This window comes from Otolemur garnettii, unplaced genomic scaffold (genome assembly GCF_000181295.1).
Source record: "Otolemur garnettii isolate 467f Iridium unplaced genomic scaffold, OtoGar3 scaffold00002, whole genome shotgun sequence".
Classification (NCBI taxonomy): domain Eukaryota; kingdom Metazoa; phylum Chordata; class Mammalia; order Primates; family Galagidae; genus Otolemur; species Otolemur garnettii.
The window spans coordinates 37,214,427-37,229,343 of record NW_003852397.1 but is presented as its reverse complement, the minus strand read 5'-3'; the positions used below and the strand labels follow the sequence as shown (position 1 = coordinate 37,229,343).

General features: G+C 42.4%; 1 protein-coding gene across 1 annotated transcript in view; it reads right to left on the bottom strand.

Moving 5' to 3' along the window:
• The window catches only part of KAT2B (lysine acetyltransferase 2B), a 117,540-nt gene that overhangs the window by 68,306 nt on the left and 34,317 nt on the right, over positions 1 to 14,917 (bottom strand). Inside the window, exon 3 of the mRNA XM_003781875.3 lies at positions 11,621 to 11,747. Coding sequence (XP_003781923.3) covers positions 11,621 to 11,747 — 127 coding nt within the window. The remainder of the gene's footprint in view (positions 1 to 11,620; positions 11,748 to 14,917) is intronic.

Genomic DNA, 14,917 nt, shown 5'->3' with positions numbered 1-14,917 from the left:
GGCGTTGTGGTGGGCGCCTGTGGTCCCAGCTACTTGGGAGGTTGAGGCAGGAGACTCACTGGAGCCCAGGAGTTGGAGGTTGCTGTGAGCTATGCCATGGCACTCTACCCAGGGGGACAGCTTGAGGCTGTCTCAAAAAAAAAAAAAAAAAAAAAAAAAAAAAAGTTGGCTTATAAAAGTCTTTTCTTCTTAACCAAAAGATAACAAAAAATATATTTTCCTCTAGCTCTTTTAACAAGTTTTCAAAATTTAAAACATTCCTTCTATGACAATGTCAATGTCATAAAAGGAGCAAAAAAAAAGAAAGGAAGGAAGGAAGAAATGCTGAGAAACTGCTCCAGATTAAAGAAGACTAAAGAGACATGACAGCTAAATACCCGTGTGAGTCTAGAGGAAAAGCTTCATAGAGAGGAAAACGTGCTATAAAGAACATTTTGGGGTCAAATGATAAAATTAGACCACAAACAAAAGATTACAGTATTACATTAATGTTAAATTTACTGAAGTTGGTAATTAACCTGAGGTTATGTAAAAGAATACTTTTATTTTTAAGAAATGTATGTTGAAATATTTGGGGGGTAAAAAGACTATTATGTTTATGCAACTTATTCTCCCATAGTTCAGGAACAACAAGTAAATTCATAGAGACGCGTATAGATACTGACTATATGTATATCTGTACACAAATGATAATAAATGACAAATAGGATAAAATGTTACCAATAAGTAAATCTGGGGAAAGGATAGACTGGATACTCTTTATTACTTTTTCCATGATTTCTATGTAGGTTTTAAATTATTTTCAAATAAAAAACTTTTTAAAAAATCTTTCTTTCACCTAAATTTGATGATCAAATATAAAAGATCCCGCTTTTATTTTAGACAGTCTTCCAAGAGCCTGATACAAGGCATCGGTATACAGCAATTACCCAAGATCAGCCAATCCCTGATTCGTGGGAAATGCTTATTCTTTTTAACAGGCCACAATTCCCCCAGTCCTTGTTGTGTGAAGGACAGGGGAGCAGAGGGAAGGTGGGAGTCAGAGGACCAGGGAAGGTTTTTCTTTCCTTACATCTCTCCAGGAGGGTGTACCTTGGCACCTCTCAGTGCCGTGTTAGACTTGCAAACGCCTAGGGTGCCACAGAGCAACCCGCCATATGACAGCTGCCAAGAATCACGGTGCAGCTGTTGCCTTGCTGAGAACAGGAAATGCACTGTCACCATGCACTGGGACCCTCCCTAAGCTCTGGCTCCATGTATCGCTGGCCTGCACTTGTGAAGACAGCCTGCCAGTCCTCACATGCTCTGCAGCGTGCACAGACGGCACTGGGGCAGGCAGCTAACACAGCCCTGCTCCTCTGGACCAGAAGCACAGCATCTATAGGATTCACACGCTGCTCAAATACATATTTGGGGTTGAAATGAAAATGTAGCGTCCAAGCTAAACATGGTAAAATGAATGACTGCAAAGAAACCTGTTGAATTAACTGATGTGCAAAAGCCTTAATCATTTAAAAGTGGTTTCATTTATAATCTCAGAAAAAAAAGAAGTCTAAGAGTAAGAGCCCATTAAATGAGGGCAGTCCAATAGAAATACAATGCAAACCACAATGTAAATTTAAATATTCCAGTAGCCACATTTTTAAAAAGGTGAAATTTTTTACATCCTTTCTTTACATCTCTCCAGGAGGGAGAGAAGATTCAATATATAAGCAATATAAAAATTGTTAAACTTTTACACTGTTTTGTTGTACTAAGTCTTCCAAATTGATGTGCATTTTACTCCTGCAGCATCTTTTTTTTTTTTTTTTTTTGAGACAGAGTCTAACTTTGTCACCCTTGGTAGAGTGCCATGGTGTCATAGCTCACAGAAATCTCAAACTCTTGGGCTGAAGCAATCCTCTTGCCTCAGTTTTTCATTTTCAGTAGAGACAGGGTCTCTCTCTCAGGCTGGTCTCAAATGCATAAGCTCAAGAAATGCACCTTCCTCGGCCTCCCAGAGTGCTAGGATTACAGGCGTGAACCACTGTTCCAGGCCCACCTGCAGCACATTTAAATAAGCACCAGCCCCATTTCAAGTGCTTAGTAGCCACACACGGCTACTGACTACGGGGTTGGCCAGTGCAGGTGCAGATTATAAACTATATAAGCTCCTCTGCAAATAAATGTAACCAGTCCTCTTTTTACCATTATTGAATTCAATGACTATCAATAAGGGAATAAGGTCAATTATGATTAACAAACTAAATATCTTACAAACTTGAAAAAAAAAAAATCAACCCTTAATCACAGTTCAGTATAGAAAACCAACCAGGGTATTCTAGTTAACTACATAAGAAAGAACACTAGTGCAGTGCCTGTGGCTCAGTGAGTAGGGCACTGGCCCCATACACCAAAGGTGGCGGGTTCCAACCTGGCCCTAGCCAAACTGCAGCAAAAAATAGCCAGGCGTTGTAGCAGGAGCCTGTAGTCCCAGCTGCTTGGGAGCCTGAGGCAAGAGAATCGCCTAAGCCCAGGAGTTGAAGGTTGCTGTGAGCTGTGACGCCACAGCGCTCTACTAAGGGCAACAAAGTGAGAGAGGAAAGAAAGAAAGAAAGAAAAGAAAGAAAGAAAGAAGAGTTTCAAGAAAATTTTTACTCTTTCTACAATTGCTAGAGTAGTCAAGCTGTGGAGGATAAGCAGGATATCCTGGCACAAACCATAGTAAAGGACGGTACTGCAGGTGGTGTGAGCCTCCAGATCTAAGGCAGAAGAGGGAGAAAGTTTAAAAACTTTCAGAGAACCTGGAGTGGCCTGAGGGCCAAAATGAATGCAGATAATTGGGGGAAAGTCCAGAATGTCTGGAGACCTCAATGAACCTATATAGGCTCAGCTAAAGATCAGACTTCCCCTAAGGATATCAGGAAGCTCAGAGGGGTGAAGTGGGAGAATGTGATCACATTCCATCCCTGCATTCCTGGGAAAGTCCAGTATCCAAGAACGGCAGTCAGCACTTGACAGGCTGCGACAGACAGGCCCAGGAATATGAGGAAAAACCTGAATTTGGGCTGTGCTAGAGAAACAGGGAGGAAGAATCAACAGGACCTCATAAACAGAGAAAGGCAGAGAGAAGTGACTTCCACCAAGTGGCAGGGAAAATATTACCAGTGTTACCCCTTTAACACCTTACTGTAGCAGACTCACAGCTCCTGACAACTCTGAACCTGCATCTGAAAGGCTGCTTTAGCCAACGGGGGACTCCCAGCCAAGAGGAATAAGCTGGCTTGATTCAGCTGGCTATGCCAGTGTGTTGCTGGGCCCCATATTTACATCCTTCGGCATCTGCACAGTACGTGTGTGGATGGGAACTAAGAAGGCAATGAAGTGGGGCAGGCCCATGCGAACGTGGGATGACCAAAGAAAACGTGTTGAGTCAAAGGACCTACTTAAATGATTGAAATGCCTGAAATAGTCTATGAGAACAATACTGTTATTCTCCTCGTGCTCCCAAAGAAATAAACTGTAGAGTAATTGCTAAGGCCAGCTCTGTACTCTCCTTGGAAAGTCCCTGCAGTCAGGTAAGCAGAGGTGACTGCAGTAACAAACAATTGTCAGTTCCCATTACTGCGTGTATATATAGAAGTACCAGGAAAAGGTGATCACATTGAACTGCCACATAAAACTGTAAAAAATTATCACTAATAAAACTTCATAATCAGTAAGTCCTGGTGCAGTTCAGAACAATGGACCCCAAAATGACAACAGAAATGCCAATTGTGTTTGGATCACAATGGTTTGCTTCCTCCTTTCCTAATCCCAGAAGCAGGCTGCTATTTAAATACGCAGTCCCAAAATAAGAAGTTTTAATAGGAGAAATGCTGGGACCAAGTGAAGTGCTTTGTTAGGACCCTTTGTCAACTTTTAGTAAATTGAATTTGATCGTACCAATCCCAAATATCAAAGAATTTTAGAGAATGAACTAGAATGCACTAAGCCAGCACTATCTAATAGAAACATAATGTGAGCTGTATATATAATGTTAGGTTTTCTAACAAAAACAATTTTAATAATACTTTTTTTTGAGACAGAATCTCACTTTGTCACCCTTGGTAGAGTACTGTGGTGTCACAGCTCACAGCAACCTCAAACTCTTGGGCTCAAGCAATCCTCTTGCCTTAGTTTTTTCTATTTTTAGTAGAGTCGAGATCTTGCTTTTCCTCAGGCTGGTCTCGAACTCGTGAGTTCAAACAATCCACCAGCCTCAGTCTTCCAGAGTCCTAGGATTATACAGGCGTGAGCCACAATGCCCAGGCTGATACATTTTGATTAAACCAATATATCCAAAGTATTATCATTTTAACATATAATTAATACAAAAGTTTATTTTATTTTGCTTCAAATAGTCTTTATTCTGCTACATAGAGACAGGTTGGTTGAATAAACAGAAATAACAAAGAAAAATAAATAAAATATAAAAAATGAATTAAAATAAAGGAGGAGAAGAAATGAGATGAGATGAGACAGGGTCTCATTATGTTGCCCAGGCTGGCCTCAAACTCCTGGGCTCACATGATCCTTTACTCTCACTCTTCCAAGTAACTGGGACTATAGGAGCACATTATGTTGCCCAACTAAGAAATTATCCAAATGTTTTGCATTCTGTTTTTGCAGACTTCAAAAGCTGGTGTGTATTTTACCCTTAGAGTTCATTTCAATTTGGAGTGGCTACATTCCATGTGGTCATTAATCACATGTAGCTGGTGGCTACTATATTATAAAATGCAGGTCTAGACCAACCATTTCATTCTGTGGGTCGAGATACTAATCTGTAAAAAGATTAAAGAACTCAGTAAATATGGCTCAGGGCTCAGCAGTTAGGGAGCCAGCCACATACACCGGGGCTGATGGGTTCAAACCCAGCCCAGGCCAGCTAAACAACGACAAATACAACAAAAAAATTGCTGGGCATTGTGGCGGTGCCTGTAGTCCCAGCTACTTGGGAGGCTGAGGCGAGAGAATCACTTAAGCCCAAGAGTTGGAGATTGCTGTGAGCTGTGATGCCACAGCACTCTACCGAGGGTGACATAGTGAGACTCTGTCTCAAAAATTTCCTAACTCTCAACTGAATGTTCTTTCCATTTGATCAACTATCTTATTCCTATGTTTTATGTTCACAAGACACAGAATAGTATCAAATTACGGCAGGTCAAGGATGCCTGAGATGAAAGCGATTGTCAGGAGACCACAAAAGACCAGAGCTCAATGTCAAAAGAAATACGTATAGTTGGTACCCAACATTGAATCAATAGAATGGACACATCTCAACCGATAACCTGGACTATTTTGTTTTGACAAGTCAAGGAACATTACATATTGCTCAGTGTGTACAATTACTAGCAACTAAATTAACCATGCTGACTACATGTTACAATGGAACAACAGTTAAAATGAACTTGAGAATTCAAGTTTAGACCATTCCTGACTGAACTGTCTAGACTTCAACCTCCACTTTTATAGGAACAATTGAGAAGTAACCTACATAAATAAAAAAAGACAAAAATGTTTGATAATAAGTCAAATAAGTCAAAAATAATCTGGTAAAAAAAAAAAAAGAGTAAAGGGGACTATTAAATAAAATAAAATTGCCAAATGTTAATAATCATGAAAGCTGGGTGATGAGTACAAGACAGTTTATTAAACTTTTTTTTTTGCTTTCACATGTGTTTGAAACTTTCCATAATAACATTTTTTTTTGAAAGCCAAGAGAGGGGAAACAGAGGTATAATCTCAGAAAAAGGTTTTCTAAAGCCCCTTATACTAAGACAAATAAATAGGCTCGGTGCCTGTGGCTCAAGTGGCTAAGGCGTCAGCCATGTACACCCAAGGTGGCGGGTTCGAATCCAGAGCCCGGGCCCGCCCAACAACAATGATGGCTGCAACCAAAAAAATGGCCGGGCGTTGTGGCGGGCGCCTGTGGTCCCAGCTACTTGGGAGGCTGAGGCAAGAGACTTGCTTGAACCCAGGAGTTGGAGGTTGCTGTGAGCTGGGATGCCACAGTACTCTACCCAGGAGGACAGCTTGAGGCTCTGTCTAAAAAAAAAAAAAAAAGGCAAATAAATAAACAATGGCATTCCAGAATAATTCCAAGAGCACTTAAAAATACAGGCATTTCAGTTTTAAGAAAGCCAACCAAGCCAGGAGTCGTGGCTCGGCTCTGTAATCCTACCACTCTGAGGCAGGAGGATCTCTTGAGCTCAGGAGTTCAAGACCAACCTGAGCAAGAACAAGACCGTATCTCAGCCAAAAACAGAAAAATTAGCCAGGCATTGATTGTAGCTGGTCCCTGCAGTCCCAGCTACTTAGAGGCTGAGGCAGGAGCATGGCTTGAGCCTTAGAGTTTGAAGTTGCTGTGAGCTAAGCTGACACCAAAGTAATCTAGCCTGAGCAACAAAGTGAGACTTTTATCTCAAAAAAAAAAAAAGCAAGCCAACTAAAGACGACTAGAGGGGAAATAAGGAATAAAGGTAGGAAGGTTAAATATTCTTAAACACCTATAACTTCAGTACCCTGAGAAAATTACTGTCAACAACTCAATGCCGGGTGTGGTGGTGGCTCACACCTGTAATCCTAACACTCTGGGAGGCCAAGGCAAGTGGATCACCTGAGCTCATGAGTTCAAGACCAGCCTGAGCCAGATCCAGACCGCATCTCTAAAAATAGCTGGGCACTCCCAGCTACTTGGGAGGCTGAGAGACAAGGGGATCACTTTAGCCCAAAAGTTTGAGGTTGCTGTAAACTATGAACCCAGGGTATTCTACCAAGGGCAACAAAGTGGGACTTTGTCTCAAAAAATAAAGAAATAAACAAACAAACAAACAAAAAACTCAACATATATCCTTCCAGGCTTTCTCCTGATCCTATATATTAAACTACATGCTGTGGTATAATATGAAATATGGTCTTTGTCCCCACATCCTATCTCAGATCTCCTAAAATCCTCGTAATTCCCTAAACAATTCCTATTCAGATTCCTATTCAGAATCTCCTCTGTTGTTCATAATGAGCCACTAAGATCATACCTGAGTTTCTGCTTATAAGGTGACTTAAGGTAAGAGCCCAGATAACCCAGGGTAAGGCTAGTCACCAGAGACACCAAGTGATAAGAGGATTAGAGGATTGGATCTTTCAGCTCTTATCACCAACCTCCAGGAAGGTGGGGGAGGGGGGTTGTGGAGATTAAGCTCTATAAAAAATGTGAATGAGTTGATGGGCTTCCAAGGTGCTGAACATGCACAGGGAGGTGCCACATGGCCAGTGCACCAAGGTAGGGCACCTGCGGAAAGCAAAACTGCTCCACACACCGTCCCCTAAACCTTGCCCTAGGCATCTCTTTATCTTCAGGGATTACCTGTGAACTGGTGAGCCTAAGGGTTTCCCTGAGTTCTGTATGCTACCCTGGAAACTGCTGAACCTGAACGTGTAGTGGGTCAGTCAGAAGCAACTGGCATCTGAAGTGGGAGCAGTGGTGCAAGACTGAGCCCTGCACCAGGATGTGAGGCCATCTCCAGGTTGACAGTGCCAGCCAGAACTGAACTGAATTACAGGACACTCAGGTGGCCTCCAGAAAGGTAGAGCAATGGTTGGCATGTTGGGGGGGAGAACCACACATCTGGCCACAGAAGTGTTCTGTGTTAAGAGAATAGAAAAATGTTGGCTCGGCGCCTGTGGCTCAAGTGGCTAAGGCGCCAGCCACATACATCTAAGGTGGCAGGTTCAAAGGCCCACCAAACAACAATGACGCTGCAACCAAAAAATGGCCAGGCACTGTGGCGGGCGCCTGTGGTCCCAGCTACTTGGGAGGCGGAGGCAGGAGACTCGCTTGAGCCCAGGAGTTGGAGATTGCTGTGAGCTATGATGCCACAGCACTCTACCCAGGGGGACAGCTTGAGGCTCTGTCTCCAAAAAAAAAAAAAAAAGAAAAATGTTTATTTTCTTCCTTTATAATGCTTTATTTTCTAACCTAATAAAATAGGATTTATAAGGTCCTGACTCATGGCTCATGCTTGTAATCCTAGCACTCTGGGCGGCCAACGCAAGTGGACTGCCGGAGCTCATAGGTTCAAGACCAGCCTGAGTTACAGCAAGACCCCACCTCTAAAAATAGCTGACGTTTGGCAGATGCCTGTAGTCCTAGTTACTCAGAAGGCTGAAGCAAGAGGATCACTTGAGCCCAGGAGTCTGAGGTTACTATGTTCTATGGCACTCTACCAGGGCAACAAAGTGAGACCCTGTTTAAAAAAAAAAAAAAACAGGATTATACTTACAAAGATCTACATACTGTTCTTAAATCAGCATCTTGCATTTGGAGAAGGACCATCTTCCCCATAGTTGTCCTAAAACAAAACTTGGGGGTGGGTATATGACAGGCACTATGCCAGTCAGATCCTCTCCTCTAGGTCCCTAAACCCTGAACAAATACTCACAGAGACAAAAGCAGCTGGAGCTGAATCACTCACTGGTGGCAAGGAAGGTCCATGAATCTCTGCATCTGAGATCCTCAAAACAGACCAAAACCTGTTCTCCTTCTGTTTTCAATTGCTGGGTGGTGCTGAGCTACCACCCTTCTTAAGTACACTTTTCTTATTTAAACTACACAGAGGTTTTGTTTTAAGGAAAGGACCCTTATGGTGCTGTGATGCTACTACAAAACCAACACTAGGGCCCAGTAATCCTAGCACTCAGGGAGGACGAAGAGGGTGGATTGCCTGAGCCCACGAGTTCGAATTCAGCACCAACCTAAGCCAGAGTGAGAACCCATCTCTAAAATTAGTCAGGTATTGTGGCTGGCCCTGTAGTCTCAGCTACTTGGGAGGCTGAGGCAAAAGAATCACTTAAGCCCAAGAGAGTTTGAAGTTGCTGTGAGCTATGATGGTACAGCACTCTACAGAGGGCAACTTAATGAGACTCCGCCTCAAAACAAAACAAAAAAATAATAATCATGTATTTATGAGCCAGGTACTATCCTAAGACTTTTAGTTGTGTTATCTCATTTAATCCTCAGAATAGATTCTATGAGGTACATACTGTTAGATATTAACCCAACTCAGAAGTGAAAAAATAAAGTCCAGGCAGATTCAGTAATGTGCCCCTTGTCACAGCTGCTGGCTATAGAGCCGGGATTTGATCCTATAATTTAGTCCTAAATTATAAACCCTCCAATCAGGCTGCTTTATGACCTGATTCTTGGTTATAACATGCTAAGAAAGTCATTCCATGTTGCAGTGACTCCCAACATTTTTAGCATCAGGGACTGGTTTCATGGAAGACAATTTTTCCACAGACAGGAAGGGAGGATGGTGGTTTCTGGATGATTCATCTGCATTACATTTACTTCAGATCATCAGGCATTAAATTCTCATAAAGGAGCGGGCACTCTGGATCCCTCACATAGGGATTTACAGTAGGGTCTGTGCTCCTATGAGAATCTAATGACGGGGGTGGCGCCTGTGGCTCAAGGAGTAGGGCACCAGCCCCATATACCGGGGATGGTGGGTTCAAATCTGGCCCCGGCCAAAACTGCAAAAAATGAATAAATAAAAATAAAATGCTTTTTAAAAAAAAGAGAGAGAGAGAATCTAATGACACCTGACAGGAGGCGAAGCTCAGGTGGTGATACAAGCAGTAGGGAGTTGCTGTAAACACAGATGACGCTTCAGCTGTGCAGCCTGGCTCCTAACACAGGGCACAGACCAGTACCAGTCCACAGCCCAGAGGTCAGGGACCATGGTGTTGGAAAGAAAAAATAACCATTCTGAATTTTATACCAATTTTCAAAATTCAATGAATTATCTCCAACATGGAATTATTTCATTTGCTTCTAGTCTTTTACTATCATAAATAAGGCTATAACTATCCTTTTAGTTTAATTTGAGGGCACATCTTAATTTATACACAGGTTAAATTTCTGACGTAGATTTGCCCTGTTAAAGGACGTGTGCTATTTTTTTCTCATTTTTTATTCTTGATTATGTATTGGCCAATAAGGATATTTATTTTCAAAGCTTGTTAACAAACATAAAAGGAAGCAAAGTTGGCTATTTTTTTTTTTTTTTTTTTTTGCGAAGCACTGTTTCTGCCTTGGGCATTTGTGTGTGTTTACATGCTTAGAATGGAGACAACCTGCTCAGTTAAGAAAGAAGATCCTGTTTTAAATATTAATTGATGGAGGATAATAGGATTTCCCAATAAATACCAAATATAGTTCAAGCCCAGAGCTTAAGGATTTCTTGAGTCCAGTTTATATTGCATCATATTCTCTGGGGCAATTCTAAACTGCCATTCACTCCACTCGAAGGTAGACTGTAAAGAAGGTGAATGGTAAGGAAAGACAGTTCTGTAACTTTTAAAATCTTTCTTTTGTACTGGCTACATCAAAACTCAGAGCTTACGTTATCTTAGACCCCCAAAAAATTAGCACAATGATGAAATTAGTGTTTATTTCTTTTGTGAGATCAATACTCTTTATTTGCTTGTTCAGAAGGTTACTTCAGCGCAGCGACCTCTTAGAAAGATCACACTGTCTACTTTTTTGTTCTATAAGTATTGAAATACTCTCCAGCTGAGTACAAAATAAAACTTGAGACTAGACCTAACACCATGCTAACCTTGGAGGCTGGCACTGCATTATTTGCTATCAGCAGGAAGCTGTGTCTAGAAAGATGATGGCAATAGAGGCCACCCACATACAAAATGGTCATATGGAAAGAACAAGTGCCTTCGTGAGAATGTTCTGCCCCGTACTACCTACATCCCCAACACCTGGGGAGAGACTCCATCACTGAAGGCAGAAAAGTAGGAATAATATTCCAAGAGCCTTTGTGAACTGTTATTTTAATACCCAGGTAAAACTAATTCCCCTTTAACTTTTATCTTACTCCACCAAAATATGATTTCAACAAAAATGTTTTTATCCTAAAACTGGCATTAGGACACAGCAACACAGAAGCCCAGTGCTGTGCTGTGGAGTAACTCTGCAGCAGAGCCTGTCTTGCCTTGCTGACAATGGTTATCTTGCAGGGTCAGATAAGAAAGTTGAAAGGGAAAATGCCACGTAAACATTTGCCAAACACAATGAAGAGCAGCCCAACGAAGAAAGAACTTTCAGATACAGGAAACTAAAGAACATGCAGATAAAATAAAACACCCCAGAAGTTCAGAGAATCAAAAAATTATTGTCATTAATATTACCATAATTATTAAACAAAGAACCAGTCAGTTGAGGTTTTGACCTTGGGGTCAGAGACCCTCAGGCCCCCCAGACAGAATGAATCGGGCCATGTTATGACGTTATTCACTCCATCTATCTCAGTTATCACGTTTCCTCTTACTTGGCAATCCCCCAGTCCTACCCGGCCCTTGCAGAGAGGGAGAAGAGGCAAATAAGGAGTCAGTACGAAACAGTGCAGGGTTCCTCTCTCCCACGACACCCTCCAGCAAACTCGGGAGACTGGAGAAACTCTTTCATTATTGTCCTCATACAGAGGTAAATAGCAGGCAAGTTTGGTTAACCCACGGAATTCAGGCAGTTAGGGCTCTCAGGCAAGAATGAACTCGGATTTTCCTAGGGGATTTAGGAACTCACCTAGGGCATGGCTACAGCTCCGACATGATTCTGTTAGACTGACGATTATTTGCTGCAGATCGGCTCTGGGGGGAGTGGGAGAGGGATTGGGGTTTTTCCAGCCATTGCATTTACAGGACTCCTCAGCCTAAAAAAAGCAATAAAGAAAGAGACAAAAGTATGTAACAGGCACCATAAACTGATCGTCTCACATGAGAACAATACACATTAGGTATACGACAGCTACCCTTGCCCTGTTTTGTACATATGAAAGAAAAAAAGAAGAAAAGGCAAAGGGTGTGTTTGACTTGGGTGCTTTCTTTTTTGTTTTGTTTTCTGCTGACTGGAATCTGCATGCTGCAGCTCAGACAGCCGACCTACACCCTTCACTCCCACTGCCCCCAGTGGGTGCCCATGAAGTGGTCATTTCCAACAGGGTACATCTCAGAAGCTTCCCAAAGCAGGCCAGGCACAGTGGCTCACGCGTGTAATCCTAGAACTCTGGGAAGTTGGGGGCGGGGGTGGGGGTGGGGGATTGCTTGAGCTCAGGAGTTCAAAATAAGCCTGAGCAAGAGCAACACTCATCTCTACTAAAAATAGAAAAATTAACCGGGCATCATCATGCCTGTAGTCCCAGCTACTTGCAAGGCTAAGGCAGGATGATCATTTGAGCCCAGGAGTTTGAGGTTGCTCTCATGATGCCACTGCACTCTACCTGGGGCAACACAGCGAGTCTCTGTCTCCAAAAAAATAAAGTTTCAAAAAGCAGCAAGCCAGAGTCCTGAGGTCCCACAAACACAGCTAAGGTCTAGACTAAGGGTGAGGCTTGCAAGCTCTAAGGCTCCAGCTGCATCTCTGCCCCATGGACCAGAAGGAAAAACCACACATGTAGGCTTCTCAAAGTTTTTCTCAGCTTTAGAAATGGAGAAGTCCTCACTATGCAGTCTTCTCTTCCTCCTTATGTATAATTCCCAGGTTTCCTGTGCTATAACACTGTTATCTCAGCAACACTTACTAGAAATATTCCTTAACTTCATCCACATACTCTTCACATTTCCCACATTTCTTTTCAGAAAAATGAACATGATTTGGGCTTTTTGCAATGACTTGGGCTATGAAGCAGAGGGCACGCAGGGCAAGGTTATCAATAATCCTACCAGGCTACTGTATTATGGGCTTCAGGGGGTCCTAAGGCATGGAGGGCCAGCATGCTCTCACTGCATGACCCCAGCCACTTATAATTCTTCTCCCCCTTCCCTACTATGCTTTACCACTCCATCATTTTCACTGTTTATTTACAGCTTCAAATCTGCCAGAGCTGGGATAACAGGAAATTAACTGTTAAAATAACACAGATGAAGTCATTTCTAAGGGAGGCCCTCTTATGTACACTGTCCAGTATGGCCACTTGTAGCCACATGTGACTAGTGAGCTCTTGAAATGAGGTTAGTCAAACTGCATGCACTATAAATGTAAAATACATACCAGATTTAGAAGACTAATGTAAAAATAAAATATCTCATTGATAATTGTTACATGTATCAGATGTTGAAATAGTATTACTTTAGATACACTTAAACAAAGAATATTATTAAAATTACTTTGGCCTGTTTCATTTTACCTTTTTTTTGAGGCAGAGTTTCACTATGTCCCTCTGGGTAGAGTGCCGTGCTGTCACAGCTCACAGCAACCTCAAACTCTTGGGCTTAAGCGATTCTCTTGCCTCAGCCTCCAGAGTAGCTGGGACCACAGGCACCCACGACAACGACGACCATTTTATTTTTGGTTGCAGTGGTCATTGTTATTTAGCAGGCCCGGGTTGGGCTCGACCCCCCACCTTTGGTGTATGTGGCTTCACTGAGCTAGGGGTGCCAAGGCTCATTTTACTTTTTTAGAAGAGTTAGCAGAACATTTAAAATTATACACATGGCTTACATTATACTAGACAGCACAGGTCAATAAAACAAGGTTCATAGATTTTGCGCTTGGGCTTTCTCTTAGCCCTTAGGTGATTTCGGAGGTTTTTTCTCCCTGCTTTTTCCCTCTTCCATGTACTTAGATGGCTGAAGTTAGCAGAAGTCTGATTTGAAGAAAAATTCAGAGGGGCTGCTACCTTGACCTCATCCATACAATTCTCCAAGATAGAGACAGTTTCTAAAGTATGTATAAGACTAAAGAAAGAGTAAATTACTGGCAAAGTAGGAAGGGTCAGGGGAGACTAGGAAAAATCTGCTTTTGAACATGAATCCTTCTCAGAGGGCCTGGAGAAGCAGTTCCTCAGAAGCCCTCAGGAACACTCAACCAGATTGCTTCTCCCAGAGCCAGAGAGCAACTAAGACCAACCTCTCTCAGTTGCAGAATAAATATTTCCAGAGACGCCCTAAACCTCTAGCCTTTCTGAGCAGTTGGTCTGATACACCTATCATTTCCAAAAAGCTCTTTGGTTTGAGAAAGAAAAATGATGACAAAACCCAGAAGGAAAAAAACAGTAAGGGCCAAAAACCTTTCAGCATGGAAAACTGCATTTCAAGCCAAAGAGCTACTATGCATATTGATTCATTCAGTCAACAATACTTTTTGAGGGACTACTACATGCCTAGCACCTTTTTGCTAGAAAATGAAGATCCTAATCCATGGATCTCATGCACATGGAGGGGGGTGGTTAGAGCAAACAACAGGCAACACAAGTAAGTAAATTACACCGTGTATTAGAAAGTAACGATACTATGCAGAGAAAGATAAAAGGATAGATACCAGGGATTTGGCAATGGGCTAAATAGAAGATACAACTTAAAGTAGGTCTTTAAGGTGGCATTAACCCAAAGACTTCAAGGAAGGAGTTGGTCATTAGACAGCTGGTGGGAGAGGGAACAGACAGCACCTGCCTGGCTCAGGGGAGAGCAAAAGCCAGTGTGACTAGGGCACAGTGGGCAAAGAGCTATAGACATCGAGGTAAATCAGGGGAAGGAAGGGATCCTAGGAGGCCATCATAAGGACTCTAACTTGATCTGTTTTCTCCCTCTTAAATAGGATCCTCAGAGCTTGAAGTGGAAATACAGAGAGAACTGCAGGACATGAGGCAGGAGGTCTCCAAACTTCGTTCTTTCTCTCTTCTACTTTTTCCTTCAGTCATTAGGGTGAGCATCCCCACCTTCTTTAATATTAGGCAAAAACAACAACCAAAAAATCTATTTCCAGCTCAGCGCCTGTGGCTTGAGTGGCTAAGGCGCCAGCCACATACACCTAAGGTGGCGGGTTCGAATCCAGCCCCGGCCCGCCAAACACTAGTGATGAATGAACAAAAAATGCTTATATCTG